Source organism: Mycteria americana, chromosome 6 (assembly GCF_035582795.1).
Source record: "Mycteria americana isolate JAX WOST 10 ecotype Jacksonville Zoo and Gardens chromosome 6, USCA_MyAme_1.0, whole genome shotgun sequence".
NCBI lineage: Eukaryota > Metazoa > Chordata > Aves > Ciconiiformes > Ciconiidae > Mycteria > Mycteria americana.
The window spans coordinates 57,019,606-57,041,445 of NC_134370.1; the positions used below are offsets into that span (position 1 = coordinate 57,019,606).

The 21,840-nt window shown below is 36.4% G+C and overlaps 1 protein-coding gene across 1 annotated transcript in view; it reads left to right on the plus strand.

Annotated features, from left to right (window-relative positions):
* MYO5C (myosin VC) overlaps positions 1-21,188 on the plus strand; it is a 38,009-nt gene extending 16,821 nt beyond the window's left edge. The window contains exons 19-41 of the mRNA XM_075506623.1: positions 88-299; positions 1,503-1,668; positions 2,071-2,217; positions 2,827-2,991; positions 3,219-3,312; positions 3,909-3,972; positions 5,203-5,383; positions 5,973-6,066; positions 6,916-6,979; positions 7,060-7,140; positions 7,527-7,707; positions 10,247-10,340; positions 10,916-10,967; positions 11,187-11,352; positions 11,515-11,602; positions 12,328-12,423; positions 13,386-13,540; positions 14,682-14,771; positions 16,061-16,211; positions 16,622-16,904; positions 18,395-18,569; positions 19,075-19,155; positions 19,413-21,188. Of these exons, the coding sequence (XP_075362738.1) occupies positions 88-299; positions 1,503-1,668; positions 2,071-2,217; positions 2,827-2,991; positions 3,219-3,312; positions 3,909-3,972; positions 5,203-5,383; positions 5,973-6,066; positions 6,916-6,979; positions 7,060-7,140; positions 7,527-7,707; positions 10,247-10,340; positions 10,916-10,967; positions 11,187-11,352; positions 11,515-11,602; positions 12,328-12,423; positions 13,386-13,540; positions 14,682-14,771; positions 16,061-16,211; positions 16,622-16,904; positions 18,395-18,569; positions 19,075-19,155; positions 19,413-19,565 (3,033 nt within the window). The 3' untranslated portion in view covers positions 19,566-21,188. The remainder of the gene's footprint in view (positions 1-87; positions 300-1,502; positions 1,669-2,070; positions 2,218-2,826; positions 2,992-3,218; positions 3,313-3,908; positions 3,973-5,202; positions 5,384-5,972; positions 6,067-6,915; positions 6,980-7,059; positions 7,141-7,526; positions 7,708-10,246; positions 10,341-10,915; positions 10,968-11,186; positions 11,353-11,514; positions 11,603-12,327; positions 12,424-13,385; positions 13,541-14,681; positions 14,772-16,060; positions 16,212-16,621; positions 16,905-18,394; positions 18,570-19,074; positions 19,156-19,412) is intronic.
* Positions 21,189-21,840: the final 652 nt, after the last annotated feature.

Sequence of the window (21,840 nt, forward strand, 5' to 3'; positions counted from 1 at the left end):
CTGAAGTGACAATTTATAAAAGGAACAGAGTGTCTGGTCTACCATAATAAACTAAAAACTTAATATACCTATTGTTTTCTTTTTCAGGATCGTAACCAGTATCAGTTTGGGAGAACAAAAATTTTCTTCAGAGCAGGACAGGTTGCTTACTTAGAAAAACGGCGATCAGATAAACTGAGACATGCATGCATCATGATCCAAAAGAGTGTTCGAGGCTGGCTGCAGCGGAAGAAATTCCTTCACATAAAACAAGCAGCTATTATAATACAGCAGTATTTCCGGGGGCAGCGGACTGTACGGTACTTCTGGCTGATAAATGAATTTGCTCTTAGGGCGTGCCTGAAGGGATATAGAAGGTCAAACTAATGCCCAACTAATTTGGAAGTGTAATTTTGTCCTGGTTTCGGCTGGGATAGAGGTAATTTTCTTCCTAGTAGCTGGTGTGGTGCTGTGTTTTGGATTTAGTATGAGAATAATGTGATTACACAACTGATGTTGCCAAGTAGTGCTTACACTAGTCAAGGACTTTTCAGCTTCCCATGCTCTGCCAGGTGCACAAGAAGCTGGGAAGGGGCACAGCCAGGACAGCTGACCCAAAATGGCCAAAGGGCTATTCCATACCATATGACGTCATGCTCAGTATATAAACTGGGGGAATTGGCTGGGGATTAGCGATCATTGCTCGGGGACGGGCTGGGCATCGGTCAGTGGGTGGTGAGCAATTGCATTGTGCATCCTTTTATTATTATTATTATTTTCTCTTCCTCTGCTGTCCTATTAAACTGTCTTTATCTCAACGCACGGGTTTTACTTTTTCTCTGATTCTCTTCCCCATCCCACTGGGGTGGGGGGAGGGTGAGTTTAGTTGAGTTAGGTGAGCTGTGTGGTGCTTAGTTGCTGACTGGGTTTAAACCACAACAATTCAGATTGTATTTTCATTTCCTCTTGATTGGAATTGTGGACTTGAAAAAGTTCAAGTTATTCAGCTGATATGAAGAAAGTACTCTAGCAGATTTCAAATGTTGTCTGCCAGGTTCCTGAGGGGCCTGTCTACCTCTAAGCTCAGTCCTTAGCTAATGATGTGATGCAGTTGTTGGCTTGGGCTTACTGCTTAGCTTCAGAGCCAGAGAATAAATCAGGTAGCAGAAAGGAAAAGCAATTTATACAAGGGTCTGCAAATTAGTGTGTACAAATTATTATGAGGAATTATGCAGCAGAGAAACCGCAACCAGTCATTCACAGAGCAGACAGAGAGGAAGATAGCTCTATTGTAGGCTTTGAAATTTTCAGAAAGAGACCATCAGAACAATTGCTTGTGGAACAGACTTCAAAGATTGTGGTTAATTCCCTCCCTTTCGCTTTGATGGAAGAAAAAGCTGTGTTTTAGATAGTGGATGCCTGTTTTCAATATCTTCTCTTTTTGTGTGTGTGATTTGGCTGATCAAGGGAATGAGCATGAGAAATCTAATGTGACCTAAGTAAACTTTGTCTTTTGAATTAAGGCAAGCTATAACTGCAAGAACTCTGAAGCAAACATGGGCAGCTATAATTATTCAGAAACACTGTCGGGGTTACCTGGTCCGTAGACTTTGCCAGCTCATCCATGTGGCTGCTGTAACAATTCAAGCCTATACCAGAGGATTTCTAGCAAGAAAAAAATATCAGAAGGTACAGCCTATCAAAAAATTTATTTCAGTAACTGGAAACAGTTATTGCTCTCTAAGAAAGATGGAGACAAGGGCAATGATCCCTAATACTTGACCTTTGGCATGTCTGGTTCTCATATCTTCTACTCTATTTTTATATTGTTACTATAACAACACTGATACACAGTAGCTTAGATGTAATCTCTGAGCTACCAAGAAGTCTGTCTGGTTTATACTTGATGCAGATCATTTAGTGTGATTACTACAGTGGATCAAATGTGTCTGCAGTCCGGGTATTTCAGTGTTTTGATACTTCTGTGAGAAGCATTGTCATTAACAGTGTATGTAGATTCACAGAATGTTTTAATTGATGCTGATTGAGCCATAGATAATTACAGATAGATGTTAATATTTTATTTTAAAGATGCTTGAAGAACACAACGCTGTGATCCTTCAGAAATATGCCCGTGCATGGCTTGCCAGGCGCAGATTTCAGAATATTCGGCGGTTTGTATTGAATATTCAGCTTTCATACAGAGTTCAGCAACTGCAGAAAAAGATAGAAGAACAAGTGAGTGACACCAGTCAGTTTATGATTTGTACTAATTTTTTTATCACATCTGTTTTATTCGGAGCTCTCATGTTGACTAGAGGCTTACATGAATTACAATATCCATATTTTACTTCACAAGACAGGATAATATGTAAAGGATATGGTCCTTTATAATAAACCACTAGTATTCTTCCTACATCCAGGGTAGAAAGAATCATGCAGGGCTTCCTTATATTTTTTGGTTAGTTTTGCCAATGAGAAGTCTGCCATGAACTTTTTTTTTTTTTTTTTTTTTACTGTTTCTTAAGTAGTCTGTCCAATCTCTGGATGGGATTACTTGTATTAGGATGAAGGATGTGTGAGATACTGCTCTGGTGCAACATATTTAGTAACTTTTGGGAATTCCATATTATGTTTATTTTGCAGCTTATTTTTGAGAGCCACACCAGCCAAATCATCTTTAAGATGGTAGCTTTAATCTAGTTGGTGGAAACAATCCTTGGTTGAAATATCATGACTGATATGGGATGGTGAGCAGAAATAGGTCAGGTGCTTCCTTCAAAATTCTATTAAACAGTTTCAGGTGTGCATTTTTGGTTTTCTTTTAACCTGTCTTGCTCATTGTAGAGTAGAGAAAATCATGGTTTGCTGGAACGATTGACCAGTCTGGCTTCAACTCATATGAATGACATGGATACAATTCAGAAACTCGAATTAGATCTTGAAAAGTTAACTGCTCAAAAGAGAACATATGAAGAGAAAGGGAAAAAATATAGAGAGGACAGTGAACAGGTAAATTTTATTTGCCATCTGGGTGCTTTTATTTTAGTTTAAATATTTTTTTCGATTACTGGATTTATCAAATGCGTGGTTCGAGAGTTACAAAGTAACTTCACTTTTGGCGGGGGTGGCAGGGAAGGAAGGGAGTTCATATATGCTTGTTAAAATGTACGGCCTTGTGTGACCTATTTCTTCCTCCTTTGTGATTTGTATATTATGGTTACTTTTTGTGTGTACAGAAAATCTTAAAACTTGAGAATCAGAATAAAGAATTACAAGAACAGAAAGAGACCTTAGAAATAAAGCTTCAAGAAAAAACTGAGGAAATGAAAGGTACAATAACTAAAAGGAGTTTTAAAGGTGGTGTTATAAAGGAGTTATAGTGGGGGAAAGTTGTAAAGTCAGGTTTTCAGCAAAGGTGAATGACTTTTGTTCTAATAAAAGCAATACAAATACTGAATTTACAGTAAATTAGAAGTTGGTCCTAAGCTTCTCTTGCTTAAAATATGTAGTGCAAGTGCTTTTAATTTTATAATTAAATTAAATTTGTTCTTTCAGTAGCAAAAGCTCTCCTCCTGTTATGTTTCCTGTCTTACACACATGCATTCCTTCAGTGTTTCTTCGTCCTTGGTTCCTTTTTATATACTTTTAATCTTATATATAAATCTAATTTCAAAGGACACAGGCAGCACATGAGATGACGTATACTTTAGATGAATAACACTTTGGTGTTTCAGAACCTTTTTATTCTATAGCATTACTTGTAAAATTTACTGTGATAAATTTTGGCACTCAAGAGAGTAATTTCAGCTTTAAAATACGTTAAAGATTTCTTATTAAAACAGAACTTCTCATTGTGGTCATACTGTTTTAATAAATGCACATAATTGCATGAAGGTCTTTGAAATATTGAAATATTTTTTTGACAGAGAAAATGGATGACCTCACGAAGCAACTCTTCAATGATGTACAAAAAGAAGAAAATCAGAGAATGTATGGAATCTGAATTTTATTGCTTTGAAACAGCATTCGTTTTTTCTCTTTCTCTGCCTGCCTTTCTCCTGCTCTAAATGTATTATGCTTGCATCACTTATGAATCCGTCAGTGTTCTTGGACATTAATGCTAGTACTGAAGTACTTCGTGTACAGCTGAGGAAAAACACATGCTTGTTTGTGTGTCAGTCACATGCAGGAAATTATATTCTAGATCTGAGACTGGTCTTGCTTTTGCAGTTTCCTGTCTTTTCATATGTCCTTCTGAGAATTGAAAGGCAACCTTAATCATAATGGTTTCTTTGGAGATGTCCTCAGAATTCAGTCAGGGCTGGAAGAGCAGCTGATGGCCATATCAGTCAGAATTCCTGTGACATGACTATTAAAGGACAGAATTGAAAGATTCAGCTGGAAGGAAAGGCAGTGTTTGTAAAGGACACTTAGCTAAAAATATAGGGGAAAACCTTCCACCCCCTCCACCTTTGGTATTTCATTTGTATTATTAAAAAAATCCCATTATTTAGCAATAAATAGTTGCTGCTTTGCAGCATGCTTTTCTCGGATCAAGTGTTTATTTCCCAGTAACTCTTTTCCAGTATAAGACAGAGAACCTTAGGTACCAGATAAATGCTGTTCTCTGAAGTGTGAAGAGTGCAATCAGTGACTGTTCCTGAGGGTTGGAAGCTGTGTGGTGTTTCAGCTCAGTCTGATTTCAGCTGCAAATAACTTTAGACTATACTAAGAGCACTTCTTTGCTAGTTTTTCTGCTTTGCCCATTAGCTATATTATGTTGGAAGCCTGTCCATTCCAGCAGGGGCTAGTAGAAAATGGAAAGCTTCTTGCAATGTTTTACTGAGAAGGACACACGGCTTTCTGTTGCTATGTCCTTCTTTGGTGCTGACTGTGGCCATAAATGTAGTGGAAAGCTGCTCATGTAGGCTAACTCTCGGAGAGTTAGAGAATTAGCCTTTAAGTGGAAAAAATTCAGTTTTGCCTTGAATTCAGTCCCAATATATGAATTAGATGTAGGCAAATCTAGGGACATTCTCATCCCATTATCATCCATTTTGTAGATTGATTCTGAGGATGTAGAATAGCATTTTCAAGTAATTATGATTCACTCAAGTTTTCTTCAATGAAACATGTCCTTCAAATTAAAACAAAACCAAAGCCCACTCTTTCACTTATGAATGTAGGAAAATAAAACCACCTTTTCATTGTCTTGTTTAGGATACTTGAGAAAAATTTCCAAAATCAGAAGCAGGACTATGAAAAGCAGATTGAATTGCTCAAGAGAGAAATTAAGATTCTAAAAGAAGAAAACACTCAGCTACAACATCAAATTCAGCAAGAAATTGTCATTCAGGATGGCTTGAAAATGGAAGTAGGACAACTTACAAAACAAGCACAGGTAAAGTATGACGCGTTTCATTTTGGAGTCTTTGCTAGATAAAGCAAGTAGAGAATGTGGGTGTTTTATTTATAGATTATCTTCACTAATTTTTTTATCTCCAGTGCATTTTTAGAAGTTGTAGTTAATAAGCTGTATTTGATACACCACTATGTTGCATTGTTTTTCATGTAGTACACAATATGAATAAGTTATTGCTCACAGAAATAAGTCACGTTTTGAAGACTAATTGTGCCTGAATATTTTTACGTTTAAATCTGTGGATCTTTTTTTCTTCCTTTTTCCAAGAAACTATTAGTTTCTCAGCGGATTTTTCATAAATGTAGTTTATAAACTGAAGCTGAAAATAGTACTTTTGCGTAGTCACATTTTTTTCTCTGAGTCAATTCCATGACACAAACATATATGTTTCCACTACATCACATTACTGTTCTGCTCTGATGCCCGAGAACCAGATGCTTTAAAGACAACATATTTTAAGCCTTTTACCGTATGAACTTGTTCTTAATGATAATTATCTTTGATTTAACTGATACTCAGCCCTTGTCATTCACTCCTTGTCTCAGTCTATAATTTTTGTTTGATTTAGAAAATACCGGAGTTGCAAAAGGAAATTGAACTGCTGCAGACACAAAAATTGGATGTTGAAAAGCAGGCCCAGTCACAGAAGCGAGAATTGAGGGGTAAGCTACATACCAGATAATTCAGAGAACTTACCAAGTACAATATGAACCAGGCCAGTTTAAATTGATGTCTTCCATGTTAGCTTTGACAAAAACCCAGTTCTCTTTCCCATCCCATAGTGATTTCATTCTATTCATACCTTTACTTGCAAGGGGGAAAAAAAAAAACCCAACAGGTGAGTTTTACAAAGTGGTCACTGAATACTGAGATCTCGGGTACCCTTTTGAAGAAACTCTGATTTCAAACATTTCTCCTTTGGGTTTAAAAATCTATACTAATAACTTAAACTTCACTTAGAATTTAACAAGTAGCTTGTAGAGACCCAAGAATATGGAAACAACACATTACCTAGCTTTCATTCATCCTATCTTTAGCCTTAGGTCCAATAAATGTCAAATATGCTTAAATAACTTGCTGAGTTGGGCTCTCTTTGGGAAAAGGTACTTAATAAGAAGTACTGCTGTCGTGCACTTTGTTCAATGCTAACAATGTCATAGAGCAAACCTATGTCTGCAGCATTTAATGCAGTAACCTAGCACTAGATGACAAATCATCTATACAACTCTAGCAGTTGTCCAGATTCAGAACAGAAAGATGTAACTTTGCATTGCAAGTTTGATGTGTTTAGAAAAAGAATAATATTGGTGGTATACCTATCTAGTGCACCTTACATGTCCAGAAGTAGAACCAAGTCCCTCATCATATTCTTGTAGTAAATCAGATATATTTACTTAGTACCATGAAAGAACCTTGTAGATTTAGGAAGAGATTGGTTTGATTTGTATAATCAAAGTTAATTTGAAATGTGCAGAGAAAATTATTCATGTAATAAACATTGTTTTTTCCAGAAAAGATGTCAGAAGTTACAAAACAGCTTCTTGAAAGTTATGATTTTGAAGATGTAAGAAGCAGGTAATTTTTTTCTGACGTCTCTTTAAAAAAGCTCAAGAAATGCATTTTGTTCACCTCCATGATACTGCCTTGTATTCTAGGCTCTCTGCGGAGGATTTGGAACACTTAAATGAGGATGGAGAACTGTGGTTTGCTTACGAGGGCTTGAAAAAAGCTACAAGGTTAGTTCAGTTCTTTGGTGTTTTTATAACTCCGGCTGTGATCTAGAAAATAAATGGAAAGATCAGTGAGTAACTACTTTGACAGTGCAATAGTGAACATCTGTTTAAGAAATGAACAAACACTACATTATATGATGGGCTGAGCAGCTTAAAATCACTTTAACAAACTTTTACTAAGTCAGTGAGTTAAGTGTGTATGTGTCAGTTGGGGAAATATGTTTCCTCTGAGATACCATGCATAACTTTCAACTCCTTTAATGCACAGGTGATGTAATGGAATGTCTGCGTGTTAACCACAGTACTTTGTTTTCACTTTATGTTAAACTTGACCCGTTGCATAGAGGTCGTACTACATCTGCCATGTTCTTTCTCCCTTTTTTTAATAGAGTATTGGAAAGTCATTTCCAGTCTCAGAAAGAAATATATGAAAAGGAGATTGAAGGTTTGAACTTCAAAGTTGAACATCTTAGCCAAGATATTAATCATCTACAAAAATTATTTCGAGAGGAGAATGACATAAATGATGGTATTCGACTTGAAGTTAGCAGGCTAACTTCAGAAAACCTGGTAAGATCAAGGTGTAGTAAAGCAAAATATATTTTTGTTACTTAGTAATACAATCCAAATATGTTTGTGGCACAAAGCCCTCAAAATCTTGTGGCCATGTCCTTGAAATCTCAAGGCTTGAACAGATAGGGCCATCTAAGATTGCACATCCATACAGGCTCTTTCCCTGCATGCTGGGGTAGTCTGTTAGGAGGCAGCCAAATTTATTGTCTGAGTGTACAGCTTGTTGGGGCAGCCTCACAGAGTCTTTTTCCCTTTGCTTTTGTGTAAACTTGAACTGAGATTTGATTCTAATCACAGAATGGCAAAATACCATTTTACAAACTCTGACTTAGTGTGTAGCGCACACAGGCTTTGGCTTCTGCTGTTGATAGCTAGGGAGACACTGAGAGTCTTTAGAATGCGTTTGAGCCCTTGTACACTTATGTGGCTGAATATTCAGATTTTATAAAAGATGTTTTGACCTTCAAAATGTTGCCAGGTTCTCCAATCCTGACCTCATACAAATATTTTGGTTGTGCTTTTTGCAGTTTCTCAACAATGCGAGGAACTTTTAAGGGGTGTAATAATTTCTACAGATATGCAGTTTTATACTGGAAGTCATGAAGAAACAAGTATTTATTTAGGTTTTTTTATTTACACAGAAGTTTAACTAAAAAATGAATCGGAGGTTTAGCAGTGACCAGAAAGTTAGGTCACCATACCGTTTTTAATACCTACCTAATTTAAACTTCTCATCTGATAATTTAAAAAAATAGCTATTTTTTGGTCAGGCCATGTATTTTTCTGATGGAACACTTTTGGTATTTCAGACTTAATGAAAAGCAGTTTTGTGATACTGTAACTTTCTGTGGGTCAGTATTATAACAGTGTACTGGGTCTGTCTGAGATGGAGTTAACTTTCTTTGTAGCAGTCCGTATGATGCTGCATTTTGGATTTGTGAGTAAAACAGCATTGATAACACGACAGTGTTTTGGCTGTTGCTGAACAGAGCTTGCACAGTGTCAAGGCTTTCTCTGTTTCCTACTCTGCCTCACCTCAGCAAGTTAAGCTGGCGGTGGGCAAGAAGTTGGGAGGGCACACAGCCTGGACAGCCGACCTGAGCTGACCAGGATATCCCCCACCATATGCTGTCATGCTCAGCTATAAAAACTGAGGTAGAGGAAGAAGAAAAGGGGTGTTTGGCTCTATCTTGACTTTAGCTTGACCCAGACATTTTCTTGCTTCTGCTCTTCCTGTTCTCTTCCCTGTTCTGCTGGGGCATGGGGTGGGAGTAGGCAGGGAGTGAGCATTTCTGTGGGTGCTTGGCTGCTGGCCAGACAGAGTCAACCCACAGCAACCAGCTTCAGTTTTCCTTGTACTGAGGCATTCAAGTTCAGAATTCAGTTACTTCGTTCTTTCCCTGTAGTCACAGAATCACCAAATTGTATAGGTTGGAAAAGACCTTTAAGATCATCGAGTCCAACCGTAAACCTAACACTACCAAGTCCACCACTACACCACGTCCCTAAACACCTCATCCAAACGTCTTTTAAATACCTCCAGGGATGGCGACTCAACCCCTTCCCTGGGCAGCCTGTTCCAATGCTTGATCACCCTTTCAGTGAAGTAAAATTTCCTAATGTCCAGTCTAAACCTCCCCTGGTGCAACTTGAGGCCATTTCCTCTCGTCCTATCACTTGTTACCTGGGAGAAGAGACCAACCCCCACCTCTCTACAACCTCCTTCCAGGTAGTTGTAGAGAGCAATAAAGTCTCCCCGAGCCTCCTTTTCTCCAGGCTAAACAACCCCAGTTCCCTCAGCCACTCCTCATAAGAGGACAGAAATTAGCATCTTTTTCTCAGAAGCCTCTTTAAAGCTATTTCTGTGTCTCACGTTGACAAGTTCTATGACTTGATAGGGAAAAACCAGATGCCTGTGGGATTTATGGTGGTTACAGTTTTGTGCAGTACTGAGGCTCTCCCCACCAGAGGGCAGCTAAGCATATCAAGTTGCTAACAAATTGCAGCAAGGCTTAAGAGTCTAATTATTAGTACTGTGTAAAACCTATCTAACACAAGGAAGTGCTGTTATTCCAGAAGATAGTATATACCATATTATTTTTCTGCTGAGTGAAAAATAACTAAAGAAATATTTTCAAAACAAAGTTACTAAAATTGAAAATATAAGGAAAAGTTACTTATAATGTTATTTTTAAAAAGTTATTTTATAACATACTAAGTTTTTTTCCAATGTTAATTGAGCTAGGAAAATTAAAGCCACGGTGCAATTTCCTTTAAACTAGAACAGAAGAATGGTAGTACTGGGCCAGTCCAAACATTTAGTTAGCTCACTATCTCATTTTTAAGAGTGGCCAGCAGCAGATGCCTCCAGAAAAGTTAAACAAGTCAGGCAAGCAGGTAGCAGTACTCCCTCACAGTGTCTCCCCAGTCTTTTGACTATTTGCAGTTGAAGGTCTTCCGGTATCATAAGAACTATTGCAGACATTTGAAAAGAAGGCAGGTGCTGAAATACACAAATCTCCTTTTTCTCTAAAAGGTGATCCCAGATCTTAAACAGCAAGTTTCTGAACTTGAAAATCAAAAATTGGATCTTGAAAACCGTCTTCAAGAACAGACTGTAAAGTTGAAAGGTAAAGTACCAGTATAGTCCCTAGTCTTACAGTTGTTTAAGATGAACATGATGAATTCCCTGTATTTGAATTTTTACAAGCTGAAACAATATTACACGATAACTTCATTGACTTGTTACTTACTTTCTTGCTAGTAAAATGTAAGAAACATGATGAAAAAAATGTGTTGTGTAGTTTATATCTGTGTTATTAAAGAATAAAATATATGCAGGTATGTGCATTTTTTTCTTTTTTTTTTTTTAACCTTCTTTAGGTCATTCAGTTCTATGGTTTGCATGTCTGAAAGTGTATTCAGTAAGGCTCTGCTAAGAATATGTGTAATGGAGTATGCCCTTTGGAAACAATCATAAAAAGGAAGGATGTTTTGGAACTTAAGGCATACTCTGTGAGGTGGACTTCAGAGGGTGTTGAAAAAATCAGAGTGGGAGACAGAGGGAAAAGTTCTTGCTAAATTTGCTTGTTTGAAAGTGTAAGAGATTTACTGAATACTAGTACAGAACAGTAAGCAAACATGATTTTGTTGTTTTTCTTTTGTTTTGGGTTTTGTTGCTAATTATTACTGAAAAAAATGAAAGAGATGTCTAATCGGCTGCCTTATGAGCTAGAAGGGGATAGAACACAAAGACGGTAAATATATTTTTTTTTTTTTTTTTTTTTTTAATGTAAGAAATGTAGTTGCCATAAGCTGGGGTAACAAAGTCACTTAAACTCTTTAAAGTACCAAATCCAATGTAAGCTTTGCCTTACAGCCTTGTGTACAGTTAGTAAGTAATGGACAAGTATGATACGACTATGCTTTAACGAAAGAAGAATAAGAGACAAAGCTTTCTATCTATCTATTCTTAGAACAAATGAGGCAAAGAATGAAACAGACATAAAAGAAAAAGAGAGACCGAAAGTCACAACCCAAGAAATTGAGGGGCTGAGCAATGGTTTGATGCAAGAGGAAATCCAGGATGAAGTAAAAAGCAAGATAAAGCAAGAAACAACTCGACTTACTGTGGAAAACATGGTGAGGAAATGAAACTGTCATTAAGAAACTGTACCTGAAATGCAGGATAAAAAGAAAGAAATCATGGTTTCATGGCTTCTTTAATTGTGGAAATAACATGTAGCAGTAGAAGACATTTTTTAATTATGGTTGCTCTGAACTCACTGACTTTGATTATTACAGGATCTTGAAGAAAAACTAGACATGAAAGATAGAATAATAAAAAAATTGGAGGATCAGATCAAAACTCTTACCAAGACTATTGAAAAAAGTAAGATATTGTTACGTGATTATTTTTTTTTTAATACAGATTTGGATGTTCAGTGTGTGTTTGAAAGAAAGTATATTTAAAAAAAAGAAAAAGGTAGGGTTTGGGGTGGGGTTAGAAATTTTAAAACCTCAGAAAAAAGTGCCAGGGAACCATCAACAGAAATTATATAAAAGCCCTTTCCTTTTTTTTTTTTTTTTTTTCCAGCTAATAATGGGCACATATGGGACCTAGACTATACGATAAAAGATTAAGCTGGGGCATCAGGTTCTGTCAACAAAATTTAATACATACCCTCACGCAAACTGTCTGTGAGCCAACAGAATGTTAGTTTTGCATCAGATGAGTAGCTCCTCCCATGACCTTCAAATGGCAGATGGTTCCTGATTTGAAATTAGTTTGTACAAAGTTCTTGTATAGCAAGTAATTCTTCACTGTAGAATACACTTCAAAACATTGCAGGGGTGACTAATGTAGGGCTGTGTTGTTACTGTTTATTTGTCTTATTAGTGCAAGTAATTTCACTGAATCCAGTGAAACTAATCACATTAATAATATTAATGTTATTTAACTCATAATGCTTGGATCCGTAAGCTAAGAACGTTATTGTGAACAGGGCCCATACTATGTTTATTACAGAGAAAACTACTTTCCTCCAGTAGTTTGTTCTAACGTGAACGTTAGCTTAGCCGTTTACCTGCAGGTAACAGTGCTTTTGTGTTTGACAGCTGAAGCTCATGTGCCAACTTTGTCCAAAGAGTACATTGGAATGATGGAGTACAAAAAAGAGGATGAAGAAAGGATCATTCAAAATCTGATCCTCGGTATTTTAGTAACACTTCAAATTATATCAGTAGTCAAAGATATTCAGTGTAGAACACAACAACAAAAACTACAAGGCGCTATATTTCACTTTGAACATAAAGTTGCCTCTTTTCCACCCTCTTACCACCAATATGACTTGGAGGCTCTATATTGCTCTTTTTCTACTGCCAGTCATTTCAAATACAGAAGTGCTTTATCTGCATAAAAATCATTTATCTGACTCTATTGTCTGTCTTACTGTTTATTCACTTATAAAGCTATAAATCTCAAGAGCACTCCAGGGACTTGAATTTACTTTCTTCCTGGTCATCTACTAAGTCTGTAAGTCATTGGGCTTATATCCATGTGTGATGGATTACTCTCCTGTCTGTCCTTTCCATATCATTCTCTTCACTTAAGGGAACTATACTTTCATGTGTCTCCTGTAGAGGAATTTTGTCCTTCCTCTGAGTTACTTCACAATATCAATCTTACTGCCAAACCAGCTTTTTGCATTAGCTTACAATTAATAGTAAATCAACACATTTTGCATGTACATTAGTACCCTTATAAACTACTGCTTGGAAACAACATCTTCCTTTTCTTCTCATCTACTTCAGCCTTGTGAATGTTTATGTCTTTGTGAACAAAGGTGTGTCATTAAGCAGTGCTAGAATGTGGTGGTGCCTCCAGTGGATAGTTAAATGCAGATTGCTTTTTGAAGTTGTCCTGTCTGGCGTATGCCATGCTGAACCTTAGAATTTGCTACAGTACTCTCCTATTACTCTGGAAAACTTAATTAATACTCTTATATGAACAATACTGTTACAGAAGTTTTCAGAAACAAGCAATTAATCAGTAAATCAATTATCAAGTGACTGGTCACGGAAGAAATAAACCCCATAGTGCTTGTCTTTTTCAGAATGATACACTGAATTGTTGAAGTTTTATATAGTAAACCTGATGACTCTCCTTTATGCAGATTTAAAGCCACGTGGAGTTGTAGTTAATATGATACCTGGCCTTCCAGCTCACATCCTGTTCATGTGTGTGAGGTATGCAGATTATCTGAATGATGCTGACATGCTGAAATCTTTCATGAATGTAACCATTGACGGTATCAAACAAGTTGTTAAGGTAGGAATTATGTTTGGCTGTACTGTACTTTTTGATTTTTAATGTAAGGTTTACAGGATGCATGTGTAGTACCTGGGGAATGCTCACACTTTCATTTGCTAGTATTCCTATAATGGAGTAATAATCATTAGTGACACTCTTTTTGAAGTTTGTAGTAGTATCCCTGTAAAGCCTCCAGGTAAGGTTCTACTGTGTTGAACACAGAATGCATTAACAGAAATTATTTTTATCTGAAGAGCTTGTTGACAAAATCATTTAAAGTATTTTACATTTTACAATGAGTAGCTGATTAGGTGAAGTGTACCTGTGTTTTTGACACTGGTGAAAGTCAGATGGACAGAAATGAAGGTTAGTATGTTTGGTAGCAGGCAGGTATTGGAATTTTAAGAGGTTTTTACACTGCTGTTCTACTAGTGTAATTTTTTTTTGACATGCCATTTGGTACTGCAGCATTAATACTGAAATTATTAAAGTTATGTTGCCAGCCAGTTTACAAGATCAAGTTATAAACAATAATTGTTAGCCTGTTGTGTCATCTACATAACAAATTCAGCTATGTGAATGCTTTATTATGGATTTAGAATGCAATAAAACACCAGGGATGCTTAGTAGCACAGGCAGGAATGGACTATGGTTTATGCAGCTGAATTTGTTTTATACAGAATGCCTATAGTTTGTTCATGAACCAATTTATACCACAGGTTATCCATTAGAAGGGCTTGTGCTTATTTGGCTAAAAAAAATAAAACATACTTGCACATAGTTAGAATTGTGTTTTTATGTAGTTCAGTTTCATTTGTGTATACAGACATTGTTCATGCTTTTTTGCAGGAAGGCCTCCAGTATACTACAACACTGTACATAGAAATGTGTAAAACTGCTTGGTTCAGAATTATTTAGCCAGTCTGTCATTTAAGAAGACCTAAACAGTGTTTACCAGATAAAAGAGGGATCTTTGCTATATGTATATTAGCCTGAAAACACAGCATGATTTGTTCAGCTAGCATGTTATAGATGCTGTATGCTCCTTCTGTTACATATGGATTCTATTATACCAATTCTGTAATGGTCTTAAGTTTAATTATTAAATTAACTTCATGAGACAGTACCATTATAAAATTGCATTACTTACCATTTTCAGGAACATTCAGAAGACTTTGAGATGTTGTCGTTTTGGCTTTCCAATACATATTATTTTCTTAACTGTTTGAAGCAGTACAGCGGGGAAGAGGTAGGAATGATTTAATCAAATAATTCCATTACTTTACTTGTGACAGACTTTAATTGGAATTAAAAATAGTGGTAATAGATAATTATTCACCAGCTCACCACTGTTCCTTCCAGATATTTAGATATTCATATTGCTCTGCAGTGGTGTTATATATCTTACATGAATAATAAGACAGTATAGAACTAACAAATCAAGGAAACATTAAAGTGCTAAAGTAGGTTAAAGACAGGAAGTGGAAACTGCTACTTAATTTGAACTCTTTCACAGTAATTTAATGTGAGCTGGACTTCAGATGTCCAGCTTACATATACATATAAAAAACAGTTTTACTATTTAATAATTGTGACCATTCAAACACCTACTGCTACCAATATGAGATTACAGAGAAAACCTCAAGAAAGGAACTAAACAATAAAATAACCATTTTTTCCGTATTTCACTTGCTTGTTTAAGCTAAGTTTTATCCTGAAATACAAAATTATTCTGAATTCTTTTAAACTGCAAACTCTTACTTTATTTTATTGCTAGGTTTTATAAACTTAGGTAGACCGAACTGAAATTGCATAGACACATAAGAACAGTCTTCAGGAGTAAGGCAAAGAGGTACCACAAAGCCTTGGAATCACAGTAACCATGTACTGTCTAAACAACGATACTCCCTCTTGTGGTCATATCGGTAACATCTAAAGAGCAGTGGAGAATTGAAAACATTTAAACTTAATTAATAAGTCTTTTATAATTTAGTTGCAACAGTAGGGAAAGGTCTGAATGCAGAATTTAGAGTTTTAATCGATATTTGTAATGAACATTCAAGACTTTACACAACTTAGAATTCAGTCTAGACTTTTGAAGTTAGAACTTTCCTAATGAAAAGTCCAAAAATGAGATTCCTTTGCAGCAATAAAATGTAATTTTTTTTTTTTTGCTAACATAGTTTAAAAATTGCATTTTTTCTTTTTTTGTGGGGGTGGGGTGAGGGGGTGGGGTTTGCTTTCTGTTTAAGTGATCTAGGAATTGCTCCAAAGTTCATTGAAATCTATGCATGTCTTTCCTTTGGCTTTAGCAGGCTTTAGGAACAGAGTAAACGTCAACATAAACTGGAAAATTAAGTACAGGAAACCCAGAACTGGAAGCATCTATTGAAGTTAGCTGTAGCTTTGACTCATTCTGAGACTGTGTTCAGCCAGAGATGGAATGAATTACTCTAATATATACATTACATTATAGTAACAATTTATAATTATAATGTTATGTGATTTCTAATAATTATATTTACAACTTACTTGTAGGAATTTATGAAGTGTAACACTCCACGTCAGAATAAGAACTGTTTGAAGCATTTTGATCTCTCAGAATACAGACAAATTCTTAGTGATCTGGCCATTCGTATCTATCACCGATTCATTATTGTAATGGAGAACAACATTCAGCCCATGATCGGTAAGCAGCAGCGACCCAAACAGACTTAAATGTAGCTTGTGAAGTATACGAATAAAGCTTATACATGAAGGCAAAGGATGGGACAGACTTCTTTCTCCTGTTGATTTATACATATGTGGTTTTGCACATATAAATTCTACTGAATGTTATATACCCACAGGGTTTGGAAAGACTTTTTCCTCACATTTCCTGGTGTGGGATAATGCTTTGAAACAGATCAACATTCTACAAAAACAAAAGGCTTTTTAAAATTCATGTGCTCCAGAAGCCTTTGTCAGTATCTTATTTTTCTTGTATCATTTAACTTTTAAAATATCCTGAAAGTAGGCTTTGTTCAATAATTAAGTTAACATAACTAAAAGGAGCCTCAGGGGTGTTGGTCTTATCAGTTATTTTCTGTTGTCTTTCAGTACCAGGCATGCTGGAATATGAAAGTCTTCAGGGAATTTCTGGCTTGAAACCTACGGGGTTCCGTAAACGTTCTTCTAGTATAGACGACACGGATACCTACACAATGACCTCTATTCTGCAACAGCTCAGCTATTTTTATAGTACTATGTGCCAGAATGGCTTGGACTCTGAGCTTCTAAAGCAGGCAGTGAAGCAGCTTTTCTTTCTGATCAGCGCTATCACCCTCAATAGTCTCTTCCTCCGCAAGGACATGTGCTCTTGTAGAAAAGGAATGCAGATAAGGTAAAGCCAGTAAAGTTTCAACAAGCAGTTGCTTGAGAATGACTTTTTAACACTTTTATGTAACATCCTTTATTGCTAAGTCACTGGATATTCTGTAACTGTTCTATTGGAAGTAGGTAATTGTTTTTTACTCTTTTTGAAAAAATATATCTTTGCCTTTTGGGCTGAGCTTTCTCAACATAACATATGTTGAGAAAGCGGTGAAAAAGCTGAAAAAGCTGGTGAAGGGCCTAGAGCACAAGTCTTATGAGGAGCGCCTGAGGGAACTGGGATTGTTTAGCCTGGAGAAAAGGAGGCTGAGGGGAGACCTCATCGCTCTCTACAACTACCTGAAAGGAGGTTGTAGAGAGGTGGGGGTCGGTCTCTTCTCCCAGGTAACAAGTGATAGGACGAGAGGAAATGGCCTCAAGTTGTGCCAGGGGAGGTTTAGACTGGACATTAGGAAATTTTACTTCACTGAAAGGGTTATCAAGCATTGGAACAGGCTGCCCAGGGAAGCGGTTGAGTCACCCTCCCTGGGGGTATTTAAAAGACGTTTGGATGAGGTGCTTAGGGACATGGTATAGTGGTGGACTTGGTAGTGTTAGGTTTACGGTTGGACTCAATGATCTTAAAGGTCTTTTCCAACCTATACGATTCTGTGATATTACAAATTGTTCTTTCCATGGAAACACTAATGGAGGAAAAGACAGAAAATTACAGTCTGGAGTTTAAAGTCAGACATGTTTAGGATTCTTTCCACGCTAGTTCACTCATGATGTGATGAATAGTATTTTTAATTCTTTCTTACTATAATAAACAGGTGCAGTGTCCCCTGGCTGGCAGACAGACAAAAACTGACTTGCATTTTTCATGCTCTGTGACAAGAAAGGCACTGAGACAGAGCCTTTGAGGGTTTAGATTGGGCATCATCTGTCTTGTTACGAGCATCAAGAGAACATGCTCCTAACTGTTTTGCAGAAGATACTGTTCATTTGTTCTCCATTAGAGAGTCTGCAGACTAAGGTGAAAGAAAATCAGTAAAATCTTGACCTATCTGGGAACATTACTAGAAGAAAGCTGCTTTAACCTTTATGTCATCAGTTATAAGCCCAGCCCTGCTTTGTAATGTGCAGAGATTGTTCTCATTTCCTGTATAAGTTCAGTTGTAAATGAATATTTTGAAGACATATAGTGCTACAGTATAATAGGCAATGCCAGTATATATTCATAATTTTCTGTAAACAGCTAAACTAATAATTTGCTTTCTATTATCCAAGCTTTAAGAAATAAAAACAATAAAAAGGATTGAAATAGACAAAGGATTAAACTTATAGATCAATAAGCTATTAATTATGTGATTTTTATGATCTACAGGTATGGTTTTTAACTTAAAATGTATGAATTTGAACACTGCATTAGAGGAGTGTTGCTTCTTTAGAAGTCTTTAATGTAACATGCTTGTTAGGGGGAACCTGACATTTCTGTTGTCCATTCATGGTTTAACCCAGATGTAATATCAGCTACTTGGAAGAATGGCTGAAGGACAAGAATCTTCAAAGCAGCAATGCCAAAGAAACTTTGGAGCCTCTATCTCAAGCAGCCTGGCTTCTTCAGGTCAAAAAGATCACAGATGATGATGCCAAGGAAATATGTGAACACTGCACATCTCTTTCTACTGTGCAGGTAATGAACTATCTGTTTTCTTCTGGCAGCACCAATTGTAGAATCTTAGCTATCTAAAATAATTTGTTGCAAAGAGCTGTTGGCCTTTCATTTGATAAAAACAGCATTCCTCAGCATTCCACATCACCACTTGTTAAACTGAATTTTTTTAACTCCTTATTCCTGATAGTTAGCATTTCAACTGTTCCTGTGGTGAATACTTGCCTGCTTTGTTCTGTCCCATGTTTTTATTCCACAGTGTATTTTGTTTACTTTGTCACAGGCTTTTTTTGTTGTTTCCCTTAATTGATTAAGCTTTTTCTACATCTCCTTGATCCTGCTGACACATCTGGAAATGAGTCATAGCAATCATCATATACGTAACAACTCATTAGGTGACCAGTCAAAATTCTCTCTTTATTGTAAAATTCCTTACTGAATCTTCCATTAAATATCAATAAAGATGTCATATTAATGCTTTCTTCTTTTTGTGACATACTAAAATAGTCTTTTGTAATTTGAACAGATAGTTAAGATCCTCAACTCATACACTCCAATAGATGATTTTGAGAAAAGAGTGACTCCATCATTTGTTCGTAAAGTCCAGGTAAGAGCTACAGCTATTATTTCTCATATTCAAGTTACAGGATACTTCGTATACACAGTTTTTGATGCTACATAGTTATACTTGACCTTTACATCATATTATTACTAAGTTGCTCAGCTTCTAGACATTTGGAACTGATCAAAACAAGTCTCCTTAACATCATGTGAAAGCAGATTTGCAATGGGAAGCAAACAATGTACTGGTTTTGCTTTGATTCTTAATACAGTATTTTCTTACCCTTTCTGTTGTAATTTCAGGCTATGCTAAACAATCGTGAGGATGTTCCACAGTTGATGCTCGATACCAAATATCTCTTTCAAGTGACGTTTCCTTTCACCCCCTCTCCACATGCCTTGGAAATGATACAAGTCCCCAGCAGCTTCAAAGTTGGCTTTCTCACAAGGGTTTAATAAAACCAATGCATTGGTGTTTCCTCAGAGACTATATAAAGACAGGCAGACTTTCATGGTTCATTTTTCCAGCTGGTGGATAGTATGTCAGCTTGCAGTGAATTGAACTGTTAAAAACTTGTTCTGGAGTCAAGACTTAACAAGTAGGAATAATTTCAGCTTGTGATTTCATTCTCTCTTTTTCTTACTCTTCTCTCTTCATTACAGTCCTACAATGATGACTTTATATCATCAGCTGGACACAAAGCTAACCATACAGTTTTTTAGCCCAAACCTGACAAGAAAAGCATTTATCTGACAAGTTTGCATTGGTGCCCTGTCAGCACTGAGAGAGGGGAAGACTGACGTGATAAATGTTATTATTTTACAATTTTCCTTGCCTTCACCTCCTGTAATGAGATTTTTTTTTTTCCCAAGGTAATTCTATTCATTGCTTTGATATACTGGATCAGTTTTACAGTAGCTTTCACCCTTCTATACTTCTTAGACCTTTATTCCTTTCATAAAAGAAGTCTTTTATAACAGTTCCTCCAGAAGACTGTAGTAGGAGGGAAGGAAAGGTCCTTCCACAATTGTTTAAAAAAAAATCAATATAAATAGCTACATTGAAACTGGGGAACTGAGATCAGTCTAAGAGAATTGCTGTTACAAACCCACGTTGTCTTTTTGTAGGCATGCTGGCTTGGCTCACTGAATGCTTGCATTGCAGTTCAGGCGCACGAGACAGCCTTTCAGCCAGGGGAAGGGCTCAGGTGCTGCTCTTGAAGACAGTTTCAGTTTTATTCTCTGCAGTGACAAGTCTGGATTTTCATATCAGTCATTGTAGTAGAAAAGTCAGATATAAAATTCATGTCATGATCCAGGTTTGAATTACAAGCTTGTTCCTGTAAAAAACAGGAGTCATCTGCTGGTTTGGGTCCATCTCTAGTGCAGTATATTTCAGAATATATGCTGAATGTGCACACATGTGCACATCTTCTTTCTCCCTTTCTTTTTTGCTTGTTTCCCTCTTCCAGTCCAGACACTGAGTAGGAGTGAATGCAGCTACTGTGGTATGGTCTTACTGATAAACCAAGCTTAATTACTTTTCATCTTTATTTCAATTCAGTTGCAGGATCCTTAGAAGCAGTCCTCTTTTTGCTTTGTTCAGTCTTCTCCCTGTAGTCAGAATGCAACAAACAGAAACTTTATTTAGTACTGGACCCTGTCAGAACAACAGGAGAAACAGCATTCCCCTCACCGCAATGATGACTGTACTTAGAAATTCCTCAGTAAATAATGCTAGTTTTCTAACTGGTCTATTAGACATAGTTATTAAAATTGAGTACTAAAGCTTTGAAATATTTGGGGCATTCTAATTAATTTAGTTAATTTAAATTATTACAGGAAGGAACAATTGATGTGATTTTTTTTTTTTATTACACAGTGTTAGTACTACTTGTTTAATTTCACAGAAAAATCTGTAAATAAAAAGAAGGAATCATTCTTGCTATTCAGTGTTCTCATTGTTTACTATGTGCAGTGAAATATTCATGGTGATATCCAGAGATATATTCAAAATATATGAAGGAGAAATTTTGTGTTTTGTTGAATAACAATAAAAGCTGTACAAAATATCATGGACATGTAGGTAGACTAGTATTTTAATCTGTTAAATAAAGTAGCTTTTAAATCAATTTGTAGTGCTTTGAGTGATGCAATAGTTACGTTTTCAGTATGGGATCATTCGAAAGAAGTTACTTGTAACTATGTGAACATTAGTGAATACTATCAGTCTTGTATTGCACCATAAACATTTATTTAATGGTCCAGTTGCTTTGCTGTAACATTGTGTATCTTCCTGTTGGGATGGTATGCTGTCCTTGGCTCCTTATGAATTTCTGTAAATATTTTAATGCAAGCAAGTTTTGTTGCTGTAATTTGTATATAACCTTTTTTTTTACAGTTCCTAGAGCCGTATGTCTGTTACCTGGGATGGTATAAGTAAAATCATAAGAGTACACTCTTACGTCTATGTCACATAGAGGTATCAGAAGGCATGTATGTCTTGATGACAAAAATTGCTGATCAAGGAAAATTGTTCTGCCAATGTGATGCTAGGTCGCTTTGAGAGGTTTGCGTGAAGTACACTATTAACGCTGTGTATGCAAACAACAAAATATATTTTTAAAAGGAAGTTCAAAATTATCAGTGTCTACTGTATGCTCTCAGAAAGTTATCTTGCTTTTGCTGACATTAATGCCTTCAACCAGTGTGTAGCTACAAAATTCGGTTT